At 33.9% G+C, this 26,443-nt stretch overlaps 1 protein-coding gene across 1 annotated transcript in view; it reads right to left on the minus strand.

Annotated features, from left to right (window-relative positions):
• LOC145256388 (uncharacterized) overlaps positions 1-16,657 on the minus strand; it is a 215,744-nt gene extending 199,087 nt beyond the window's left edge. Inside the window, exon 1 of the mRNA XM_080115240.1 lies at positions 16,342-16,657. Within this exon, the coding sequence (XP_079971366.1) occupies positions 16,342-16,435 (94 nt within the window). The 5' untranslated portion in view covers positions 16,436-16,657. The remainder of the gene's footprint in view (positions 1-16,341) is intronic.
• Positions 16,658-26,443: the final 9,786 nt, after the last annotated feature.

The following is a 26,443-nucleotide window of genomic DNA, read 5'->3' on the forward strand; positions in this document are numbered from 1 at the left end:
TTTACTCTCTGTAGGGGAACAGTCGGTGTATTCTGATACTCCACCGACAGGGTCTGAGAATGGGGGGGGGGAATAAAATAAAAAGGGGAGGGAGAGGGGCTGTTTTTGTTTTTGGTTTTGTAGAACAAAATTAAGTTTTACAAAAAAGATCAGAAAACAAAAAACGTCAATGTAGGTGCATTTCGTCTCAGGAAGCCAAAGGACAGCCTGATCTGGAAGCACCAGGATGATGTAAAGATAGGAGCTTCATTTTAGATGCATTAAAAGGTAACCAGCCACCTCTTCCCCCACTGTACCACGCGCTCGAGATCAGAGGAAAGAGAATCAGAGATAACTTTGTTATTTACAGCCTTTGATGTGTTGCTGTAGATGGTCGTGTCATCAGCATAGATGTCAACCAATGATTTAAGTATGTGTTTTGGGAGATCATTGATGTAGATCAAGAAGAGAGTTGGGCCCAGGATGGACCCCTGAGGGACTCCAGCATTAATACTGCGGGCCTCTGATTTTTGCCCATCAACCACTACTCTTATGAGCCTATCAGAGAGAAATGATTTAATGATTGAGAAATGCGCACATACGCGATTGTGTACATCAATATACACCAAAGTAAACACACATTTTCCCATGTAACTGCAATGTAGTTTATTTTCAAACCCAAAAGAAGAAAATCGTGTTTTCAACATCTCGAGACAAAGGAAAACAAACATAGCCTCAAATGGCTGGAAAAAAAAAAAAAAAAGAAAAGGAAACGTAGAATACAATATATATGTATAAAGTAGATATATGTAAGAATTTTTTTTTTTTTTTAGTAAAATATTTGTCAACCAAGAACTGGTGTTTGTTAATGTGGGCAAGAATGGGATCCTAAGAATAATGAAATCTTCCAAGTTTAGCCAATAGGAATGGGCGGGCGATGGCTCAGGAGGCATTAGTAATTATGTTTAGGGAGAAGGAAAGGTTATATTTAGTCTATATATGTAATAAGCAGTTAAGAGCAGTGAAATACGATCATCATAGGAAAACGAAAAATAGTATATGGTGTATAGTGGTAGCAGTTGTAGGACTCGATACTCAGAGAGAAAAATAGGAACTTTTTTTTCTCTGTAGATGTAGCAATCATGATGATACTTCTAGGATGAAATACACGATTCAATTATAACAAATAAATGTGTATAAAACGACATAGTAAAGTTACATAAGAAGGTGGTTGAATGTTTAGACATAATAAATGTGTATGTGGTATTTGTTATTGAAAACCTACGGCAATTTGGTGCAGAGGGGAATTTCTGCAGTCAAAATATACACAGGATTATATTTTCATTCTGGTTCATATATTTTATTTTCCGTATTTTGTACCTTTAATGAACTTAGTTTCCTTTTTTACCTTTTGATATTCATATGAAACTAGCTTTAATTTTAATAAAAAGCAAAGCTAGCTCCTTTGGAATTCCGTCACGGAATCTAGCGCGAAAATCTTTCTTTTCAAATCCTGCCAACCAGGAGAGTGGGCATGTGCTTCATTGCCTGCCATGAATGAGGATTCCCAAGCCCTTTTTTCTGGAAGAATAACCCAGCAAGAAGAAAACACTGGTCGCAACGAGGCAAACACTTTCATATATGTGACGACAGTATGCACAATTTTTGAAGGAAAGAAATCTGGAATAATTTGAAAGCCTTTAAATTGACAGTGAAAAATAAAAAGGCAAATGACTGTACAGTCTATCTTCAAACTTGTGAGTACGTTCCATTGTATTTATTGGTGTGCATGATTTTGGAAATACTCATTCTTAATTTTCATCTTAATCGTAGTCGTTCATCGTAGCAATGTTTAAAATTTAATTTATGAATCAGTTGTTTGTTCATGTACTATTTTTGTTATTTAGTGTTTTTCATTTTGGAATGCCTGCAAAGGGAATAATTTGCAACTTATTCTGTAAATAAAATCTTTTCTTCATTTTAAAACAAGACTTCTTTCAACTTTATTCGTTTAACCCATCCCCTTTTATTTTTTTGTTTCACGTCAATTTTATCTGAAAACGGATAAATTTCCAACAATTTGTACAAAAGTAAAGATTTTTTTTTTTCAACAATTTGCATATGACATAGAATTCAAATTGTTAATTGACACCCAGGATTTTTCACCCTTGCTCAGGTTTTTTATTAACTAAATATGGATACATAGATGTATTTTTTTGCTCAAAATGACAATTTAGTGAAGTTACTTTACCAAAGCAAGCAAAACAGAATTAAGTTTAAAATAATAAAATTAATACAATAATTGTAGCATGACTGAATTAACAATATTTTTATCTTTACTGCTAATTATAATTTATTTACCTGTGAATGATAAATTATTTCAAAGAATTCATTTAAAAAAATCAATTCTCTGAACGTAAACTTTCAGATGAAAAGTATTTAAAATTTTGTTGATTCAAACAATTTTTAATTTTACAGTTAAAAGAAAAGAAGGCTATCTTGAACTTTTCAGCTTTAAGATGGTTGCCAGGTATGTACAATTTAATGGTGGAAACTGATAAGGGGGACATGGTTTTGAAAGCAGACTTTTAAAAAATTTTTGTAGGCTTCCAATTACTTTTTTGATTGTATTTGAAAGACTGGTAAAGTTAAAGGTTTACGAGTATGCTGAAAACAAATATCACATTAACATTTTCTGCAAATAAGTAGTTTTTCAGATGTAAAGCAATATAATTTCTTATGCTAAAAGAAATAGCCACTGTTGTACATGCATGTGTGCATATTTTTGGCGAAAATTCTGCGCATGCTTGCACGTACTGGTTATGTAATGGCCACCACTTTTAGCATAAGGAATTACATTGATTTACACCCAGAAAACTACTTATTTGTGGAAAATTTAAATACTATATTCGTTTTCAGCAAACCTGGAAATCTTTAAACGTTGTCACTTTAAAAGAAAATGTTAAGGTGGAAACCAAGTAAAAATTTACTGAAATATTGAAATTGATCTTTAAACGAAAAAATATATTTTTACATGTGAATAAAAAGTTCTAATGAAAAATATTTTCACGGAGATATCGGAAACTGACAAGTAACTTTTAAAGTTAATTAAATTCATTATAAAAATCACTTGAAAGATAAATATTAGTTTTCTTGGTCTATTTCAAAGATAATTAGTAAAGTCCTAAGATATTGAATTAAAAAAAAAAAAAAAAAAAATTGTTTTTACATAAAAATAGGTTAATTAGTTCCCAAAAGTGGCTTTGCACAATCCAATTGAAAAGGCATTGTGCATTAAGTTCTACTGAAGCCCAAAATGTCAGAAAATCAATTTTATTTTAAATTTATAGAGGAATTGAAACATTATATCCTTATTTTTTAAGATTATAAAACTATTCATTAATTTAGATAATCCTATTTGTTGTAAAAGAAAGGAAGTGCTTATTTAATTAGAATATTTACTTTTTTTACATGATTTGATTTATTCTCAAACGTGTTGTAATGATAAATTACTTCTTTTTAAAATAAAGTAAAAATGTATTTTAAGGGTGAAAAAAGGTCAATTAAAATCACTGATTACACTGATAATTTATTCATTGAAAAACAATGGTTAATGCAAGTAAGGTTTTTTGTTTTGTTTTTTTGGGTTTTTTTTGCTATTGGATTTTCATATTTACATTTATACTATATTGATTTAGAAAAATTAATTAAATATTTATGTATTTATTAATCCGTTTAGCTTATATTTTTCGCTATAAATAAATGTATTCTATCATTAGCAAATTGAAACTTGTGTTTATTAGTTTTTCTTGTTTAATATCATTTAAAGCTTTTTAAAAATTATTTTTAGAATTTTTTTTTTTGTTGTTGTAATTCAAATAATTATATTACCAAGAAAACAAAATATAAAGAAAAAGTGTTTATTTTTTTTTTTAACAAAATATTGATTTCATGTCCAATTTTATTTATAACTATAAGGTAAGTGAAATAAATAATGGGATTTTATATAAATACCTATTTTTTAATTATTTGAGCTTTTCAGCTTTATAAAATGTTGACATTTTTATGGATCTACCTTTATTTTGTTTAGTTTTCGTAACATGAAATAGGGGGGTAGGTAGAACACCTATAAAAAAAATATTTCCTCTAATACATTAAACGAAACCTATTTCCATTATGTAAGTTTATTTAATAATGAATAAATACCGAAAATTTCAGGATAATATCTATTATTGAATTTTTGCTAGATTTTTAAAATCTGGGTGTTTACAGTTTGAAAAACGTCACTACATAGAAACATTATCTTAAGGCGTCGATAATGTAAACACGATTTTTGTCTCACATTTACATTTTTGTATGCTGTAAATTTTTTTTAAAAATATTTGCAGTTTATTTGAAGTTTCTTTTAAATGGTAAAAAGTTAGGATGATTATATTAAATTACAGTTACACTGCGTTACATATAGCGGTGGGAGGTTAAAATTGTGGTGCGCGTTGGAGGTACCTAGTGATCTTGGATGTCCATTTTTCCAATTTTTTTTTTTTTTTCAGGATTATAAAAAAAATTCTTACACTAATGTTTACACAATCATGTGTACAAAATGCATTTTAAATTTTTGTGAGAATTGTTATTAAAAATCATATGAAATAATTTTTTCAATTATTTTTTGGTGAAAAGATTGAATAAACAATGCTTAATTCAATCATAATATCGATAGTTTGAGAAATTAATTTTTCTTCAAGTTATATTGATTTCACAGCCCCATTCTTACAAAACTGTTTAAGCATTGCCTTAAGGAGAATTGCTTCCCAACACCCGGGAAAACCTCATCAAAATCCTGTATTTAAGAATTCAGGTGTACTGACAGACCAATAAGTCTCCTGTGCGTCATGAGTAAGTTGCTGGAATCCATATTAAATAAAGTAGTCAACCACCTCAGCAGAAATAACCTTAGTGACATGCAATATGGTTTCTGTTCTGCTAGATCTACAGCAGATGTGCTAACGGTTATATTTCATAGGATTAGTCAATCTCTCGACAAAGCCTTCCTTTCTAGGGCAATTGCTCTTGACATATCAAAAGCCTTTGATAAGGTATGGCATAAAGGCCTACTTTACAAGATTTCCAGCTACGGTATAACTGGAAATGTTTTCTTAATTATTAAATCATTTCTCTCTGATAGGCTTATAAGAGAAGTGGTTGATGGGCAAAAATCAGGAGTCCACAGTATTAATGCTGGAGTCCCTCAGGGGATCCATCCTGGGCCCAACTCTCTTCCTGATCTACATCAATGATCTCCCAAAACACATACTTAAATCATTGGTTGACATCTATGCTGATGACACGACCATCTATGGCAACACATCAAAGGCTGTAAATAACAAAGTTATCTCTGATTCTCTTTCCTCTGTTTTTGAGCACATGGAACAATGAGGGAAGAGGTGGCTGGTTACTTTTAATGCATCTAAAAACCAAGCTTTACATCATCAACACTGATCCCTATCCGACATCAATTGAAATGGATGGCTCTCGTCTTGGGGAGGCTCCATGTTTTGACAAGCTTCTGGGATTGACCTTTACTCCTGATCTGAAATGGAACACATACATCAAATCTGTTGCCAAAGTCGCTGGAAAAATGGTGGGATCCTTCTACCTCTCAAGTAGATATCTTACTGCTGATGCAATTCTCCATCTAGATAAAAGCCAAGTATGTCCAAGGATGGAGTACTGCTGCCACATCATAGCAGGAGCTGCTAAAAACAGCTTATCCTGCCTTGACAGAGTACAAAATGGACTTTGTAGCTTAGTGGAGGATGCCTTTTTCTCTTCCCTGTAACTTCTCTCTTACAGAAGAGACGTTGTGAGCCTGTTATCATTTTATCATTATTTCCATGGCAAGTGCTCGTCTGGGCTCCAATCTCTGGTCCCCCCCTCGTCAATCTTTCACGAAAAACACCACTGTCAATAATTTTGCCCCACTCTTTATTTGTGCCTAAATCAAATGATTCCATGAACAAAGCTTCTTTCTTAGAAGTGCATGCCTGTTTCCCACCTGACTACAACTTGGATGTCTTCAAGTTCAACATAAACAAATTCCTAATAAACCGCCCCCCTTAAGTAATCCACTTTATCCAATCTCCATTGCTAATGATTACTACGATATTATCCCATTGATTACTGCATACGCAATAACCCTTATCCCTGAGTGGCCTCCGGGCTTTGAAAAGTGGTGACTGCCATGTAAAAAATAAAAAAAATTACTTTAGAGCTTTTTTTCGTAATGGTCCGTAAATATTAAAATAATTTTCTTTTAAATTCTTAACTTCTATAATGCTTTATTTTCTTAGCCTTGTAAATTTCCATGTATTTTTAACATTTGTTTTGATGATTAAGTGAAGAATCAACTTTATAAGAGTTTTTGTTTTTCATAAGCGATACATTATATATATCTACAATTATATACATGCAACTTTGTTTGCAAGTTCGTTCCTTATGGACTCTAAAACGGTTGAATAGATTTTTAAATTTACAGAACTTTAGTGTATAAGTCTGGGAGTGATCTCAGTTAAGTTTTGTCTCAGAATACCCCTGATAATTACCGATAATCGATAATCAAAACTTATTTTAATTTATGTCATCAGTAAAGCCATTTTTTCCATGTCGTCACTTAGCAACAATGATAGAACAATGGGCCATGAAAATTCTACTGTGGGTAAGTTGATAGCGTGTTTTTTGTTTTGCATGGCGTGGTCTGTAGGTTCAAACTCGGCACAGAAATTTGTTAATTTTTTTTTCATAAACTGCAAAGCATTTTATAAAGACTTAAAAACTTACGTGTTTGTTTTTGCATGACGTGGTATGTAGGTTCAAACACCGCATGTAAATTTCTTAATGTTTTTTTTTTGTTAACTGGAAAGAAGTTTATATAAAATCTATCTATCTTCTATATATATATATATATTTATATATATATATATATATAAAAGGCAAAATGTGTGTGACCATTTTGTGTATGTCTTCAAAAGGCTTTTCTCGCACACGCTCCCGGGGTCGTTACTATCGCTTAAAACTGTGTATATAGGTCCTATATAATAATATCTAGGAATTAGGAAAGCGCGTAGCATATAGATTTATTTACGTCGATTTTTACAAAATTATTGCTATTTTGGCTTCTCGCGTGTTGATTGGGCTTTTTAGTATAAATAAAGTGAAACTAAACTCAAACGACGTCTTCGGCATTGCGCCAAGAAAAACGTCCAGAAGCAATCAGCTTTGATCAGTTGCTATTCAATCTGGACAATTGGGAGCGGCTTTCCCCTTCCCCAACATCTGTTGGGGGAAGAAACAGTTAAATTTGGGTAAACAAACCCAAACGCTGTGTGACTTCTATTTGACCTTCTTAATTAGGTCAAATGGAAGCAGCAGAGTTAACTTTTATTGCGCACGCCTGTTTTTATAGTTAAATAACCTGCTTAACGTTGTCTGTCGCCGTGGCTCAATGGTTAACTTAGCACGTTTTTTTTTTCACACATTAATTTCCAACTCACGGGTACGGGTTCGATCCTCATACACTCACCTACCAAAACATTTTTTTTTATTATTTAACCCCCCCCCTGGAGTTTTGAGTTACCTCAAGACACCCAGGTATCGCGGGTACCCCCCCACTAGTATATATATAAAAGCGAAAATGTATGTATGTATGTATGTTTGTGTATCTGCTAAAAACTTTTGACAGACCGAAAAAAAATTCACAAACTTGGTATCATATTAAAGCCCCACCCTCCGGACGACAAATATCGAAAAATTAGCCCAAAAGGACCATCAGAAATACGCCAACTGATCGATTTTCTGCAGGGAGGGGGGGGGGCAAAAAAAAAGTGACATTTTAATGTTAAACATTACATATTTTTAAATCGATTTATAACTGCCCCAAAAAATACGGGCGCCAACTCTTCTACATAAAGTATACACAGGGCCGTTTATTTTGAGTCAACTTGTATTTAAAACCCGCTGAGTCATGTCACGTGATCTTGAGTCAGCAAGCTCTAATGGCAGTCTGAATTTAAAAATTGTTATCTGTAAAATAAAAATTAACCCTCACACAAGCTAAACTATGAACTTCTACGCTATGACAATGTTACCAAAGTTATTAGCACATTAAAAATACTTAGATATGATAGTTAAACGAAAAATAACAAGCCAAAAATGTGAAGTAAAAAAAAATATGCTTACAAAAAACATTAACGATCGAAGTTTTTACAAAAAAACAAAACAGCCAGACGCCATTTTCTTTTTAGTAACAGTCGAAGTGAGAGAGAGAGAGAGAGAGACGCAAACAGAGAGAGATAGAAAGAAAAACGTTAACTTTTTCACCCCGAAATCGACAATTTTCGACAGGGGGGGGGAGTCAACAACGCATGCGTCAGATGACGTCATGACCTGATTTACTTTAAATAGTTGAAAAACCGAACAAATTTCAGATGCGTCGGTTTAGCCCAAGTAGTTAAGGCCTTGGTTCATTATCTAAACGTTTTGGGTTCGAATCGTGGTGTGAGATGTTTTGTTTGTTTTTTTTCGATTTTTTATATTTAAATATTGAACCCTGTATTATTTAAGCCATTTTTCACGTAACGTTTGTTTTCCTGTTTTTTTTTTTTGTTTTTTTACTTCGCTTATTCTTAGCGACACTCAAAAACACCCGGATACCCACCGATTTTTTAAATTTTAATATCGAAACAGGCTTATTTAAGCCATTTTTCACGTGTTCGTTTTTGTTTTCATCGTTCGTATGCCTTACGTTAGTTTTTTTTGTGTTTTTTTTTCAATGTTTTGATTACCCCCCCTTAATTAAAACGTTGTTTTCTTTTCTTACTTCGCTTATAACAATGCTTACATCGTCATCGTCGTCGTCATAACGCTCAACAACTTTCAAACATCTTTCACTTATTCGCTTATAAAAATGCTTCATTCTGGCTGGCCGATTTTATTTTCAAACTTCGCCTCAGGGCTTCGGCTTCGATCCTACACCCCCATCCCCCGGTTTCTTTTTTATTTAACACCACACACACACACACACACACACCTACCTACAAACACCCGGGCAACGCCAGGTACCCCTCGCTAGTGATTTTATAAAAGAAACAGTAGGTAGTGCAATGTAGAATAACATATTTTTTGGACTAAGTTACTGCATGGAGGCATGTGAAGCTTCCTCCTGGGCAATTTCATGGATTTCGATGACAATATATAGGAGTGTGAAATATTCATTGATCATCATTTAATCCCGGACAACGTCGGGTTTCCCTGCTAGTATATATATATATATTTTGCCTACATAAGCCCCAAAGTTAAACAATGATGAGGCTGGCAAGTATCAGATGGGTGACCATTTTGGGAATGCTAGGTGCCGTATGTATTGGAGACAACTCCTGCATCTAGTATCATGCTTACGTCTTGACCTTGTCTTGTCATCAGGATCAAGTGTTTCTTGACGAGAGAGTGTGGTAGATGCAGGTCTAGGAGCGTCATTAAAAAAGGAGTGATTATTTAAACTCGCTATCTTTCAAAGCTTATAATAATGTAATTTAAACCCTAATTTTTTTTCCTTTTTTTTTTTTTTTACAATAAAAGGAGCAAAGACCAAACTTTAAAATAAAAGGTTTTATTGAAAAATATATTTTTTTTAAATCGGTTTTCTTTAAAAAAGATTTCACAAAATTCAACGAATTTTACCTTAATCTAAATATAATAAATATATATAAATTAAAAAAAATCACTTACCAATATAAAATACTAATAAATGGATGCTTCCATTCTTCATTTATGAAAATTTGTCCATATTTATATTTTATATTGCATGTATTTTTTAAATAAAAGAATTTTTTAAAACAACTATTTGAAAAGACAACCATTACGTAAGCATTAACCAGTGTTAGCGAAGCAGTGTTTCTTCCCGTTTTGAAATATGGATGTATAAAAGGACGTAAAAACAACACATAACCGTAAGCCGTCAAGCCTTGTGCGTGAAAAAATATGTGTCACCGTAGGTGAAAATAATTACATTTTACTTATCAGTTTTGGGCTTAAAAAACACTACAAATTTTTGATTTAATATATTTTATTTCTTCGTTATGGAAGAAATTTTTAGATAAGAAAAATTTAAAAAAACAAAAAACATTGAATGAAATAAAAAAAATTGTCGTAATTCTACAAAATTTTCCGGACAATAAAACAAGACTTAACTTTCACTTTTTCAAAAAAAAAAAAAAAAAAAAAAAAATTCATAGTGGTTAAAAAAAAAAAAAAAAGGTTTTAAACTTTGGACTTTACAGGTAAATTTGCAAATAACTTCTTTTTGTTTTAAATTAGCTTATTTTATTTATTGATCTTTTATCTTCAATTTGTGATATATAAATTTGAGGTGAGAAAATTAATTATTTTCATTTGAATAGACATTTCAAAATGGGGGGGGGGTAAAAAAAAAAAAAACGCTTGTCTAGAATATTATATTCGGTTTATTGGAAAGAGCATAAAATTTCACATTGACCCTGAAAATATAAAAATTGAACCATTAGAAAAATTGATAGATTTTTAAAGTTTAAAAATTGTAAAAAAATTTAATTCATAAAATTCAATTGATTTCATTACGTAAAAAACATGGCTGCATGAACGCGTTCAGGCACTTTGTAAACACTGTTTTTTAAAAAGTAAAAAATAATATTTCTATTATTTTTTAAATAACTTTAATAGTTTATTTTGGAAGTATATTCCATAAAGAAAACAACCCACAGAGAAATTATGAGTTTTTTAATATTTTATTTGCAGTTTTGTGTTAGGGGTGTCAAAAATTCCCCCAAAATTCTGACACACCTAATGTAGGTCCCCCATACTTTCAACTGTAAAGCACAAATCACAGCATCATCAGATAGTTGATAAATCAGTGATGTTCCTATTTACTTGCCTCCCCAGGAGGGCAGTGTTAGACACAAGATCGGTTTTTAATGTGGGAAAATCACGCTCCCCAAAATGGGGAACTCTGGATAAGAACAAAAATTAAAATTGCCCCAGTCTAGGAAGATTTCTCCTTCATTGAATGAGGAAAGGATAAGTGTAGCATCAGAACAGATAGTACACTCTGATCTTAGCCCCAAAACTAGTGATGGTTGTGGTTTTCATCGACAATAATGGAGGCCATAACTGCCCCACCTTCTTCGTTTGTGATCACTCCTACCCTTAAAATATTTTTTTTTTTTTTTTTTTAATGCAATCAAACAAGCAAATACCCTTTGTATAATAATTGAAGTAAGTTATAATTCTAAACGCCATTTATGGTGAAATGCCTTCAATATTATGTTATTTTCGCTTTATATTTTTCCTTCACACTAATTTCTATCAAGATTAAAATTTTTCCTAATAAATACCTGTAAATAAAAATAAACTAAAACTGCCTCTTTTTTCTGATATTTTTGTTTTCCATCACCCATAAATTCTTTTGTTTTCATAAATTTAATGTATTTTTAATTTCATGATTACAATCATTTTCTCTTTTGTAATCTGTGAACAATACACTTGTTCCATAAACCATATAAAACTGTTTAAAAATTATATAAAATTGAATTTTCCTCAATTTTTTATTGTATAATTTGTGAAAAAGATTTTCATTAGAATTTGATGTAATTTTGGAAAAGGGAGAGATAACTGTTTGTAGGCCTTATGGTTAACCATAGCCGAGGTAATATCATGTAATGACAAATTGCCAAAAGAAATTATTGTATCTTTAAAAAAAAAATGCGCAATTATTTATCAATGGTAACGATTCTTCAAAGCATTTCTTATTTAATAGTATATTAACAATATTGGGCTCACTAAAAGAAAATTATTAATTTATTTTTCAAAAATTTAAAAATAGTGTTTTTCGTAAAAATAATGATTTTTTTTTTTTTTTTTTGCTAATCTGAAAGATAATAATTAACATATTCAACGAATTTCACACTTCAAAATACAAAAAGATGAAAAATTAAATATATTCAAAATTGGGATTTTCAACCTTAAAATCTGATACGTGCACAAGTGTTTTTTTAATTTATTTTTTTTATTTACAATCCCTGCCCTCTCTAATAAAAAAAAAAAAAAAAAAGTACACCATTATGAAGTTCATTCATCACTTAATAAACGGGGTAAATTTCGTATGGATTCGATAATTACTTGCTTTTTGGTAGAATTTTAAAAGAGAAACTCCGTCAAAAAATACTTACTCCCTTCTTCCGTTTTAGCCGTGTCTAAGCAAAGGTATTTTTTTATTTACACAAACATAATTTAATAACCAAATAATACCATCAAAATTAGATTATTGCTTGCTCATTAAATTATTAATTGGACCAAATTGTTATAAAACTAGAATTAATCTGATTAAGGCAATATTGTTTCAATGGTGGCTATCTGAAAGCTTAAAAGTTCAATATAACCGAAACAAGATTTGAAACGTTGATAATATTGATAAACAAACTGAATGAATCAGTCGTGATTGACTCATTTGTTCAATGAGTCAATCACGACTGATTCATGCAGTGATATTTACTCTGGAACAACTCATTTTTTACTTATTTATATTTTTTAATAATTTGATTTTTGTTTTTATAATCTCAGTCTCGACGGGAATTAAGAGTTGACAACATCTACATAATTGTTTTGAAAACAAAAGCAACTGCCCTCTATATCTCTTCTTTATTCGACGGAAATACTGGGTGTATTTATTTATTAGGGAACAGAAAAATAAGGTACTTCTGCATATTAGGGGCTGTGTGTTGAAATAATATTATTTTTAAAAAACATTTGTACTTTTTCACATAAAGAATTTTATCAACAAAAGATACCATAAATATCGAATTTAACTTGAAAATTCTATCAACCAAAAATAGAACGGTCCGTAAAACTGCTAAGTAATAAAAAATAAAGTATATTGAAGTGGTTAACTCCCAAAGAGGCTGCCATATTTTAGCGACTAGTTTTGAACAGCGACGGACGGACAGAGGAAATTGATCAATCATATAAATTTGTGCAACTTGTTTTGTTCGTTTTCTGACTTATTTTAAATCTTCTAGTGGCGTCGTAGAAAAGACAGTTCAGTAATATTGAATACGCCATTAAGAAATTTAATAGAAACTATGAACGAACCGAAACCAGGAAACAAATTAATTGCCGTGGATTAGTTTTGCCTTTATTATAACTAGTCGTTAAAATATGGCAGCTTCTTTGGGAGCTAACAACCACTTGAATATACACGAAAAATACAAAACTGTAAAATTTACAGTGTAAATATTTATATTTTGTGCAGATAAATCATTCAAAGTGTAGTATCTGTTCTGATACTACGAAATCAGAAAGGGAACAGGATTTTCTTCACACTAAAAAAATCGATCTACTGTATAACTGTTCTCGTGGGGAGGAAAGTAGATAGGGAGATAAAGAAACGACAGTTAAGGCTGCTGCTGTTTTCAAGCAAAGCACACGTCTACGGCTTTTAGGAATTCTTTATGACGAAATCCATTTTAAAGTATAAACTTATATATTATATAGATCAGCAGTTACGACTGCTGTTGCTGCTTTCAAACAAGTATACATAAATATTCATTAAACTCTTGTGATGTCATAATATAATACACACACATCCATTTCCTCCCACTACTTTAATTTTTGTTGGCTGTCAGATTAGCAAAGGTATAGTATCTGTTCTATACTCAATCAGTGAAGAAGTCCTCCTAGACTAAGGCAATTTTATTTTGTCCTAATCCAAAGTGCCACTTTTTAGAGAGCTCGATTTTCCTCACATTAAAAAGTTAAAACCGACCTTGTTTCTGTCCTCATACTTCTGTTATGATTCGCTCTTTTATATTATCCGCTTTTATGACTCATCCAGTGTGCACGGTGACAAGTTCCACAGGTTTAGTAATTTACAAAGCTCCAGTAGTTTAGACGGTTCGCGAAAAGATTTTTCCGATGTTTTAGTGGGTGACATTTGTTACGTCATCATCCAGTGTGCACGAGACACGCAAACAAGATCCATAAAATGTCAGTAACAGAACAGTAGTATATAAATTAATTTTTTAACTAGTCATTTTATAGAATCACTCCCGTCTCTGACTGAATCGTGAGTTTGTTTTACAATAAACAGATATACGAGAAAAATGGTCAAAAACCAAATATATCATAAATAAATGTTATTAAAAGCAAGATAAGTTATTCTTCTACCTAGCTGAATACATTTTTAGTGTTTACTTATTTTAAAACGTTTATTCGGTTCGAAAAACAAGTAGTGTCGAGAGTTATGTGAGAACAAGAAAAATATCCGCGACTTGAATCTTACATCTTTGAAGCATGACATTTATTGGGTTAATTTCTACCAGTATTTTGTTGTATCTTTAACTTTTAAGCCATTATCGAGTCTTGAAAGATGTAAGAGTCAAATCGTGGCCATTTTTTCTTGTTCTCGCGTAACGCTCGACATGACTTGTTTTTCGAACAGAATATAGATTTTAAAGTAAAAACACGAAAAACTTATTCAGCTAGATAGAAGAGTAACTTATCTTGCCTTTGATAACGTTCGTTTTTTTACCATACTACTTTTTGGTGCGTCTGTGTAAAATAAAGCCGGAATTGCAGAAGTAATACTAATAATTTTAAAGCATAAAAAAAATTTTCTACTCGAAAATTTAAATGCTTCCAAATTCTTTTTAATTTCGAAGAGTCGCGAAGTAATTTACCTTTTATTCTTCTTTTGAAGCATTAACAAAAGATTTAAAAAACTAACTTGTTGCCTACATGAAGAAACCGACCTTTCGGTAGATTTAATTTCGTAATTTATTTTCGTTTTATTGTGCATTTTTTTATCAATAAATACTCGATTTTAAATAGAAAAAAAAATAAAGTAAATGTGCAATAATAAAAGTTGTGCTGAATCGAGAAAAACGCAGAGAAACGCGCGGAACGGTCACACACAGATTGAGCTAGAGATATGTAAATTGAAATCAGTGGAAAACATGTTTTACAATAGACTGAGGTATGAAAAAGTAGTCAAAAGAAATATATAACAAATGTTATCAAAGACAAGATAAGTTACTCTTCTACCTAGCTGGATAAGTTTTTAGTGCTTTACTTTAAAACGTTTATTCAGTTGGAAAAACAAGTAGTGTCGAACGTTACATGAGAACAAGAAAAATGGCCTCGATGTGATTTTTTCATTTTTTAAGTCTTGACAATGACGTAAAGTTTTTTTTTTTTTGTTTGTTTGTTTTTTGGTTATCCTGACGCTCCGCACTTCTTTATTTACATTGGAAGTGACGTCACACAAATCTTATAATACGGATGGCTACAATTGTAAAAATAATTTGTTTTATTTTTCTTTCATTTTGAGCTCCTTTTTTCTCCCGTTTGTTTTTGTTTTCTACAATTAATAAACCAGTTTACAAGTAAAAAATAATTTGTTTTAGCGAATTTAATTTTTTTTCTCTCCCATTTGTTACATTGGTGAGCGGAGAATCTAACATTTCTTTTCATTTTGAGAATTTGTTTTAGTTTTTAATTACTAACACAGCGGAGAATTTAACTTTTTTTTTTCTCCCATTTCTTATTTTGAGCGGAGAATTTATTTTATTTTCATTTTGAGCTCTTTTTCCGATCCAGCGTTACCTTTTATTAGGTACTCCTGCCTGCACTCCTGCACTTTACGACCCGAGCTATTTTTTAACGCTATTATTTAGAAACCTATTATTTAACATGGGGAAGGGAGGGTGTATTGTAACTATTCTGTACTTTCACCTAACAATTCAATTAAAAAAAGGTAAATATGAAGAATTACTACACCCTCAAATTCCTTTAAAATTACCACTCTTAAAGGTTTTCGGGGTCGCTGAAAATGAAAATAACGTTTAAAATTACGGCAAACGAGTAGTTTCCAAGATTGAATTTACTTGTAAACTGGTTTATTAATTGTAGAAAACAAAAACAAACGGGAGAAAAAAGGAGCTCAAAATGAAAGAAAAATAAAACAAATTTTTACAATTGTAGCCATCCGTATTATAAGATTTGTGTGACGTCACTTCCAATGTAAATAAAGAAGTGCGGAGCGTCAGGATAACCTTTTTTCTTTAATTAAATAAAATGCTGTTAGAAACCTGGCCAATATTATCAATCGTATTAGCTTTACGGTAAACGTAAATCCTTTAAAGTTTTGTTTTTGTTTTTGACGTGGCTCCAAAACACGAAATGAACATTACATCCCTTGTATATAATGATCAACAGTTATTTTGATAAACAAAAATCAATGTTATAGACTAACATGGACTTCTTTTTTTTTTTTTTACTTACTTTTTTCCAGAGTAGAAATGACGGATCGGACGACGTCTGTCCGTCCAGCTTCCACTGCCGCCTTGAGACCGTCAAGGACTTCCTTAAAGGACATTCCGTGTCATCCGAAATTAGTGTAGTTCATTAAAAACCCATCGTTGGACTTTGCGTACAAGAAGAATAATTAAAAAAAAAAAAAAAAAAAAGGATGTTCCTATAATTGTTCATTCATCTTGTCTAAATGTTGAGACTTGCAGCTCTTTAGACGTTTTGCCTGCTGCTTTTTCAACGCGACGTTTTTGTTTCGACAAAAACTTCCGGTAAAATTGAGTCATGCGCAGACGTAACTTCCGGTTCCAAACAAGTTCTTATTTCGTCATGTTATTAGAAAACGTAACTGCACAGTTCAAAATAAAAGTGTTTGTTGTAAATTCTTGTTCTATAGCATTCACGAAATGTTTCTCTCCCACAAAGGGGAGATGTGACACAACGACGGGAAAATGAGATTTGAAAAGCCAGCGTCCCAGAAAAAGAGTATCTGGTCTGCAAAATATACTTGGACAGTCCGGTCGGCATTTTTTTTTTTTTTAATTACATTTCCCCCCAAACAAGGCACATTGCCACTTTGATATAGGGAATTACTATCAGGGACATAAGCTACAGGGGTACTATGTGGGGAGTTGGGCAGCAAGATGTCGGTTCACATTACACTTGAACTTCTGCATGTCATTACAGTTGGGGAAACAGGAACCCGGAAGGGAATTCCAAAGTTTAGCGGTTCTGGGGAAGAAACTACTAGAGTAGAAGTCTCTCTTACATCTGAGGATCTCTACTGTGAAGGGGTGGGATTTAGCTGCTTGTCGGGTTTGTCAGAGGTATTTACATCAAGGGATACAAGTGCTTGCAGTTCATCGGAGCATTAACCGTTAAAGTACTTGTAGAACAGGCAGAGGGATGCTACATTTCGTCGATGGGACAAAGGCTGAAGCTTAGATCACAGTTCAGGACCTATCAGGTTGGTGACTCTCTTTTGAACCTTGTCTAGGAGTGAGAGACTAGTAGCAGATGCACCAGCCCAAATATGACAACAATACTCTATACATGGGCGAATAGTGGCCTTATAGAGGTACAGGATACTTTCGGGCGTTAGTAGCTTTCTAGCATGGTAGAGAGAACCTATCTTCTTCGGAGCAATCCTGGCAATGCTCTCAATGTAATTGTTCCAACTCGTGTTTACTGTGAACATTAGGCCGAGGAGTTTAAAAGATGTACATTCAGATAAAGAGTCTTTGGCCGTTGCTATTGGTGGTAGAGATAGTTTCTTGTAATTATTGAAGGAAACAAGTTTAGTCTTGGCAGCATTGAATGTGACCATCCTTTTTTGTCCCCATTCCACTACAGATTGGAGTCATCCTCTAGTGTTTCTGCCATTTCTTTATATATGTGTTCATTTGTTTTCCTATTGTGTTTGTTACAGAGCGTGGTGTCATCAGCATATATACCCATCTCACAGACAATTTTGTCAGGGAGGTCATTTAGGAATATTAGGAATAATAGAGGTCTAAGGATAGACCTTTGAGGCACTCCCGCATTTATATCATATTATTTAGATGTACGACCGTCGAGGACAACCTGGATTTTTCTCTTACCTAAGAAGGATTTAATTATGTTAAGTATTCTTCCGGTGATACCGTATGGTCTGATTTTCTTGAGAAGACCTTCATGCCATACCCTGTCAAAAGTCTTAGATATATCTAGAGCTACCGCTCTACCCTCCCCTGCTTTGTCCAGTGAATGGTATATACATTCAGAGATTACAATTAGAATGTCTGCTGTGAAACGGGCTTGCCTAAATCCATATTGTTGGTCAGTCAGAAGTTTAGCATCTGTAAGGTGATGGACTAGAGCTTGGTTAATTATGGACTCAAATATTTTGGCAAAAAGCGGGAGGAGGCTAATGGGGCGATAATTTACTGGGTCAGTTATTTCGTCAGAATTCTTGAAAACTGGTACCACAGAAGCAGTTTTCCAGCAGGCAGGAAGCAAGATTCATTAAGGCATTCGTTGGAAAATTTGAAGAGAACTGGAGCTACTTCGGCGGAGCACCTTTTTAATAGCACAGCTGGGATGAGATCAAGTCCACATGCTTTTAAAGTGTCAAGATTTTTTATGATAGCATGCACCTGAGAAGGAGTGATTTTCAGATCGTCTAGTGTGGCGTCTGTCCGCAAAGGAAAGTCAGGGAGTGGGTGGTTAGCAGGGTCCAGTGTGGAGTTAGAGGCAAACCGACTGGCAAGCATGTTAGCCTTTTTGGTTGCTGAGCAAACAATCTCATGATTGTTGGATAGTGGGAGAATTGTTGACTACCCATTATTTACTACACTGTTGTAGATTTTCCAGAAGTCACGGGTTCCTAATTTCTGTGCTTCGATGCGTTTTTTGGTGGATTCAGTAAGTTCGCTATTTCTTTCTTACAGTTACTTCTGGTTTCTATATACTTCTGTCTGTTTGAACTGGACTTATGTTGGTTAAATTTGCAGTACGCATTCTGCCTTTGCACAATGGCAGCTGCACAAGTAAAAGTAAACGATTGAGGAGAGTGTGGCTTGCTATAAAATTTCCGCATGGGAACATGTGCTTCAATTGCCATTTTGAACCATTCAGTGGTCTCATTTGCGCACTGTTCAGCAGGAAGTGAAAAGATATTTTGCCATGGGGCTTCCTAGTCAGCATTTTTATAATATCTCGTTGTTTTGAGCAATGGCTCTTCAGTTTTGGCTCTAGAGTTTAGGGCGATTTCAACCATTATCACTACATGATCAGCATTCCCAATCATTGGGAACTGTTGTCAGAAACAGATCTAGAAGTGATGCATGATGTTCTTGCTGGTCTAGGACATTGTAAGGAGTTGTAGTGACCGCTACATATGGCTGGAACAAATCCATGATAGGAATATTTGATAGCAATCACCGTTTTCAACACGCAAAGACACACTGTTGTGATCAAGCCACTCGCGTGGAATTAAGGAACTATGTCACATTTCCTCACGTATAGATACAGCAAATTGGCCGGAGCATTCAAGAATATCGCTATATAAAGATTTAACAATCAAAATTCAAACAGTCCAGGATGCAGTTCTACAAGTAACCATCACTGCTGCCCGTGATCAGCACATACACCAGACTCCATCTATTAAGACATAAAACAGCATCGCCGAAAATGCCGTGACAAATCAAATCAGTTTTTCTCTTGTTTCCCCAAGACTAGATGTCAGAATAACTTCGCCACTGGGTAGTGTTAAAATCCCCCCCCCCATCGTGAATTTGCACATGCGCATGCACCTTAATCCTCATGGAAAATTACCATACTGAATGAGAATTTAATTCTCTCTTTTTAAACAATGTTATTTCAAACTAATGTTCTTTAAGTAATGAATACTAGGTACCTCCAACGCTCACCACAGTTTTATCCCCCCTCCCTATATGTAACTGTAACTTTAATTTAATATTATCATCCTAACTTTTTTACCATTTAAACGAAGAAGCTTCAAATAAACTAATATTTTTTTTTAAATTTTACAGCTTACAGAGATAATGAAAATGCAAGACTAGAATTGTGTTTACATTATCGACGCTTTAAAACAACGTTCCTTTGTAGTGACGTTTTTGAAGCCGTAAACATACCCATGTTTTAAAAATTTAGCAAAAATCCAATAAGAGTTCAATTTCCTGAAATTTTCGATATTTATTCATTATTAAATAAACTTACATAATAAAAGTAGTTTCGTTAAATGTACTAGAGGAAATATTTTTTAGGCCCCCCCCCCCCCCATATTTCATGTTATGAAAACTAAACAAAATAAATGTTGGTTCATAAAAATTTCAGCATTTTTTAAAGCTGAAAAGAATAAATAATTAAAAAATAGGTATTTTATATATATATATAATCTCATTATTTATTTAACTTACCTTAAAGTTATAAATAAAATTGGACATAAAATCAATATTATTATGTTAAAAAAAAAATAAACACTTTTTCTTGATAATTTTTTTTTCTCAGTAATATAATTATTTGAATTACAACAAAAAACAAAATTCTAAAAATTAATTATTTTTAAAAAGTTTTTAATGATATTAAATTCCAATATTCTACACTATGAAGTTTAAACAAAGATTTTTTTTATTATAGGTTTCCAATATTAAAAAAATATATTCATATAATAGAATATGACTCTTGAGATAATAAAATCGAAAATTCAAAATCGGCCTAAAAAAATTCGTTTTTATTTGAGGGTGAACTTTATTTTTTTAGCCTTTTTCCAAAATGTACAAAGGCCTTTATATGCATAAGTGTCAACAGAAGACGTTAAAATTAATTTCATTTCATTAATGTCTGTGTAGTTCGTTAAAAAATTCTATTTGTCTTACAATGTAAATATGAAAATCTGATAGCAAAAAAAAACATTACTTCCATTAACAAATGCCTCCGTTCAGTCTCAAAAGACAAAGGATACCCCTTGTAGGGGGCAGCTGCGCATGTAATTGTGAGGCAAGGGTTGTGCAATTCCTAACCACACCTCTCTTGAATCAGCACTGTTTGGGTCCAGTGGCAAGGAGAAGTCCAGAACAACTAGAAACAATGTTGAGATAAGCGGAGAGCGCATACAGCACCTGGAAGTCCCAAATGGTCACCCATTTAATACCGACCAGGTTCAACGTTGCTTAACTTCGGTGATTCAGCAGGAATCGGTGTGTCAACATGATTGTGCTGTATATTCATTAACCATTATAGCGCTAATGCCCATCCATAGAAATTGACACAAAAAATAGTAAACACACAAAATGATGACGTTGCTGTTATTGTGTAAAACGCTGACATTTTACACAAATCTGTGGAGGTGCCTAATGAGCACATGTACACTTTCGCCCTCATGATTATGGACTGTTCATTTTTCTCTCTGAAAATAATCACATTTATATTTCAAGCCACGTGTGATACTCTGGAAACGGAAAAATCAGTAATGTTAAACTCCATGCGATTCACACAAAATCTTTACTTTGCTATTCCTGCATTATGAACACTCCACACAAGAAAACATTTACGTTGGAACAATCTAAACTAATATTCTTGATCTGTAAATGTTGTTTATTTCATGTTAATACAGCGATTTCGAGTTCTTTATCAAGTGTCGTTATTTTCCGGATTATATTTTTCCTTTATGTAGGGATGTGAATGGATGAAACCTTCTATTAATTGTCGATCTCATTAAATTTATCTTTAACGGTCCCATAGATACTTTTGACTTCAAGAAATTTCAGCACCTGCAACCTCGGTCCTAAAAATTGATAGATCCCAATTATGAATGGATGAACACCGATTCATCACCCTTACAAATTAGTGACTCACCCTTGAGTCCTACAGGGTCGAATCCGTGAAGGTGCCAATCAACCATACAACTAAAAAAGGAGATACAAGGCAAAGAGATAATGGCAATATCAAAGAGATGACAAACACAGATGATAAATATTGTGTTTTATTTACTACAGCAATGAAAATCGTGTATCTGGATTGTTCAGAGCAAGAACAGACATCTCATGGGATTGAACTTTGTGCGTCCCTGAGACAGGCTAGTCTGAGAACAAAATCTGATACAGGGTTGATATGACACTGTGGTCTGGGTGCTGGATGCAGTAGTTTGGCGATCCTCTCTCTTTTTGGTCATCCGCTGAAAAAAGATTACTTAATTTGGTTGTTTTTCTTGAAGTTAACTTACAAGTAATAATAATAATAATAATAATCGACGCTGACTCTGGTTTTAGTTTTCGTATAAAGATTAATTATTCACAAGAAGAGAAAAATAAAAATAATTATGTACAGTTTTTCACAGGAGATAAAAAGTAAAAATATCGATTATATTTGACTATTCTGGTAGTCTTCGATAGCTGTTCAAACGGAGCCTTTTACTTGTTTTTAACAACTGATTCCTTGCTTATCAGATGGGTGCTTTCACGCAGGGTGGGGAGGTGGACTATCTTCTCTTGAGTTCAAACAGACTCCAAAACTTGAATTCAATTCAACTCCAGACTCCAAAAAATCTGCTTTTTTCTGTTCTGCAGTCCCTTATAAATGGAGGGGTGACAGAAGTCGGGGTGAACCAATCTTTGTCTAGCACATCATAATCTGGTTCGCCCTGATTGAGAATTAGTCACCTCTCCCATACATACACAAGTGACTTTCCACAGTGCAATTTTCCCATCAACAATTCTCACAAACCAGTTAATTTTCGGCCTGATCTCTAGCCTTAACACTGCCAGACACTTCAAAATAATCACCTTTGCAGCAATATTGTTTAATGTTCTCAAATTTGTTTTTTCCTTTACAAAGAAAATATATTTCACATCAGCGATCAACTTTTCTTTTTTTAACAAGCAAGGTTACCTGATATTACCCCAGAATCATTCACATAAATAAAAAGCTCCCTAGCCCCTCCTTTCTCTGGGGCAATTATGGTTGGGTCACAAGCAGTAGAGAATTGAGTGCATATCGCATCCAAGTAGTTTGAGTCACCCTTAAAAGGACAGTTTGAATCCCATTAATGGTTTGGTAGTTAGCTCTGAAGAGGGCTGTTTGACTCCTGCTGAGTCCCTTAGCTGTAGGACTTGACAAGAGCATGTCAAAGTCGGAATTTGGTAGTCTCTTTGCTTCCAAGCTGTGCTGATGGTATTTATTTCCCTCCCACTGTGAGAAATATGGCACCAGAGTTGGAAAGTGGGATTGAAATTTTTTAAATTTAAATTTTGCAGGGTCAGAGTGCTCCAGAGAAGGTAATTAGCAATAAACTAACCCCTTCTCAAAGAGAAAAGGCAAATTGCACAGCATCAGCATTACACCGCAATCAACAAGGAGCTATTGCAGTAATGGTTTCATTTCTTGATTTGAGGGACCCTAACCCTAACCAGACCCAAAGAAAAAAATTTAAACCGTGCTGAAGTTTATTTATTGCTAAGGATTTTGGATACAAGACTTTATTCAAATTTTATATAAAGAATGAGGGGGGGGGTCTTAAAATAATGTGGCATGAAGCCAAAAAGGAATGAGGGGGGGGTCATCCACTTTGTCTACCCCTAAGCTAGCTTCAATCCCTGTAATACGACATTCACTCTAAAAGCTCAGAGTCAACATTTGCTGTGTTAAGGCTAGCAAATGAATCTCTGGTATATTCTTAAACAAATGATTTTTATGAAAACAACTAATTCTGCATTTCCTCCTCTATTCTCTTTTCTTTCCCCCTGAATATTTTTTTCCTTTCTGAAATCTTTTTTCTTTCTTTTTCTTAACAAGGAAAATCAGGTTATCCATTAAACCAATGTCTATAGTCCCCTCTCCCATGTCATCCAAATTATTTCTTATTATCATATCAAAAACTTTCTGTGAGGTGGTCTTTTCACTTAATATGTGTCCATAATCCTCTCTGCTTTTCTACCTGTAACATGCCACCCATGATTTTTCCATTCTAGACATTTATCTTTAAAACTAACAAGAAAAAAAACTCTCTTTTTGCTAACAGAATGACAACTTTTGGTTTTAAATTCTTTCTTCAATATAACCAGATGGTTGTAAATTGTTTTCTGATACCACTAGCTTTTTTGTCTACACTTGTCATTTCCGTTCATTATTAAGAGATTTTATTTTTCTGTTATACAGAAATTTTGGATACTTGGAATTTTTACTCAAGTATCAAACGCCAACAACCACTAAACCGATTAAGTCTGACCAGCAAGGTGAGCTAATGTAGCCCGGGATATGAAATAGTGTTATACTAGGTGGGAGTGGGCCATTCTGAGAGGCAAAAGAAAGGTGGGAGAGAATCATAGTGTGTGCATTGACCTCCAGAATAAGTACTACTGGGGCAAACTAATGAGAAAAATAACTTTGCCAGAAGAGGGCATTCTTGGGGTATTATTACACCTAAAATAAAATTGAGGGACAGGACTCATTCTCACTACTAACTAATAAGCTTTCTTGTTTTTTTGTAGGACCTAATATCAGCACATGCCACGCTTAGGCAGGGAACACCTATTCAAATTTTTTTCAAGTAAATATGCATAAATTAGCAGTGTGAATCCACTTACGTTTGAAAATGCCAGCTCGGGGGGGGGGGGTCAAAAAGAGATGAGGCTTTTGGTTCAGCAGGAGGAGGAGGAGGAGGGGGTCTAGGTTTTGGAAACTGAACCACAGAGATAAGTCTTCTCTATTTGTATTATGGACAGGAAATGGAACCCAATTTTCTTGGCCTTTTTAGGCTCTTTTATGAGCGCTTTCTTCACTTTTGCCTTGTTGCTGCTATCCTTTTCAGAATCAGACGATGAGGAGGAGGGGACTGAATTCTTTCTCTTCAATGTGGACAAAGACTCAGATTGTTGGAAGAGTTAGTAGAATTAGCGACCCTGTGGGAACATGCCTATTTTAGACAACAGAGTGTTGTGGGGGAGGTCTTCTCAAGTTTCACTGCTGTTTTGGCAACCTGACTCTAGCCTTACATATTGGTGTTGATGTTGTGGTGGTGCCCTCTCCGGTTGGATTATCAGGGGCTGCTGGTGTTACACCCTTATATTTTCCCCCTCAGAGCCGATGCTGTAGTTATGGCAACAGGGGCTTTTTGTAAATTCCTTTTGGAACAATCCTTTTGCTGACAATGCCATAGTCAGGTTGACAGCTCTCGACGATAACACTCATCATCCAGGTATCACACCTGAGTAGAACCAGGATTTTCTGGAAGCCCTTCTGGTCTAATTTCAGTTTAATATTGTAGTCCTGTACCATAATTTTACTGCAACCATGGTCCAGAAGTACATAGATATTGATTCATCTTTGAGTCAATGTATTTGGGAACACCCATTGAAAAAATAGCTCGCTTTATGTAATGGCATTCAGGTTATAGGGATTGGCTTGTTAAACATACAAAAGACTAAAATTAATTCCAGACCAGATTTCTCACAGTCAAAAATTTCTGCGGTGTATATTGCCTGTGTATATATTAATCTTCGTCCAAAATTAAAGTCGATTCAAAAACACACCATTGGCTGATAGATGACACTTCCGAAAATGCACCACAACCATGCATGCTAAAAATAGCAACAAGCCTTTCTTCGATAACAAAGAAAAAACACAAAACTCAATTTTTCGCAACAAAACAAAATAACACTTTTTATTTTTGGACAAAGAATAAAATATATACATGCAATAAATGCCACAGATATTTTTGCATGTAAGAAAACCCATCTAAAATTAATTACAACATTCTGTTTTTCAGTGCTAGTCAACTGTAGCATGAACTGTACCATGATACAAACGGCTTTTACAGCAAGAACAACATGGTGCAAGGAGCCTCTCTAACAGCAACTTTGTCACACCCAGTCCAGTGGATCGAGCCAAGCAGCCTCTAGTGACTCCAGCTCACTCTTGCAGTTTCCACTGACTCCAGCTCACTGTAGCTTATTTCTGCAGCGACTTCAGCAGTTCTCCAGCTCACTCCTGCAGTTTCCAGCTACCTGGTCCAGTGCCCAGTTATCCACACCAGTGCTCATTGACGTCCAGATACTAATTTCTAGCGCATACTGACATCCAGCTACCTGTTCGAGTTCCTACTGACATCCAGTTATCTGTTCCAGGACCTACTGATGTCCGGCTACTAGTTTCTACCTCAGGGACCCAAGAATTTAAACCGAGCAAGAATTTAAACCGAGCAAGAATTTAAACCGAGCAAGATGCTTGTTCTCAGTTTGACTGATCCTGATATCAATTGCCATACATTTTGCCTTTTTCTTGATAAACAATAAAACAAAATATTCCATCGTCTTTAACCGATCATCTTTGTTGCTATTGCTGTTACCTCTTTGCTTTGTATCTACTCTATTAGTTGTATGGTCGATTGACACCTTCACCGTCTTTCACCCACTTTGCAACAAGTGGTGACCCCAACGTGATTCACAGGCAAGTGGCTAGCAGAGAAGATGGTGGAAAAGACTGACAAACCAGAAATTATTATGTCAGCTCCCCCCCCCCCCACAATACAGCTTCCACTGTGCAATGCAATCAACACCAGGAGTTGGTTTATTCAACT

The sequence above is a fragment of the Euprymna scolopes genome, chromosome 3 (genome assembly GCF_053919585.1).
Source record: "Euprymna scolopes isolate OS-2025 chromosome 3, ASM5391958v1, whole genome shotgun sequence".
Classification (NCBI taxonomy): domain Eukaryota; kingdom Metazoa; phylum Mollusca; class Cephalopoda; order Sepiida; family Sepiolidae; genus Euprymna; species Euprymna scolopes.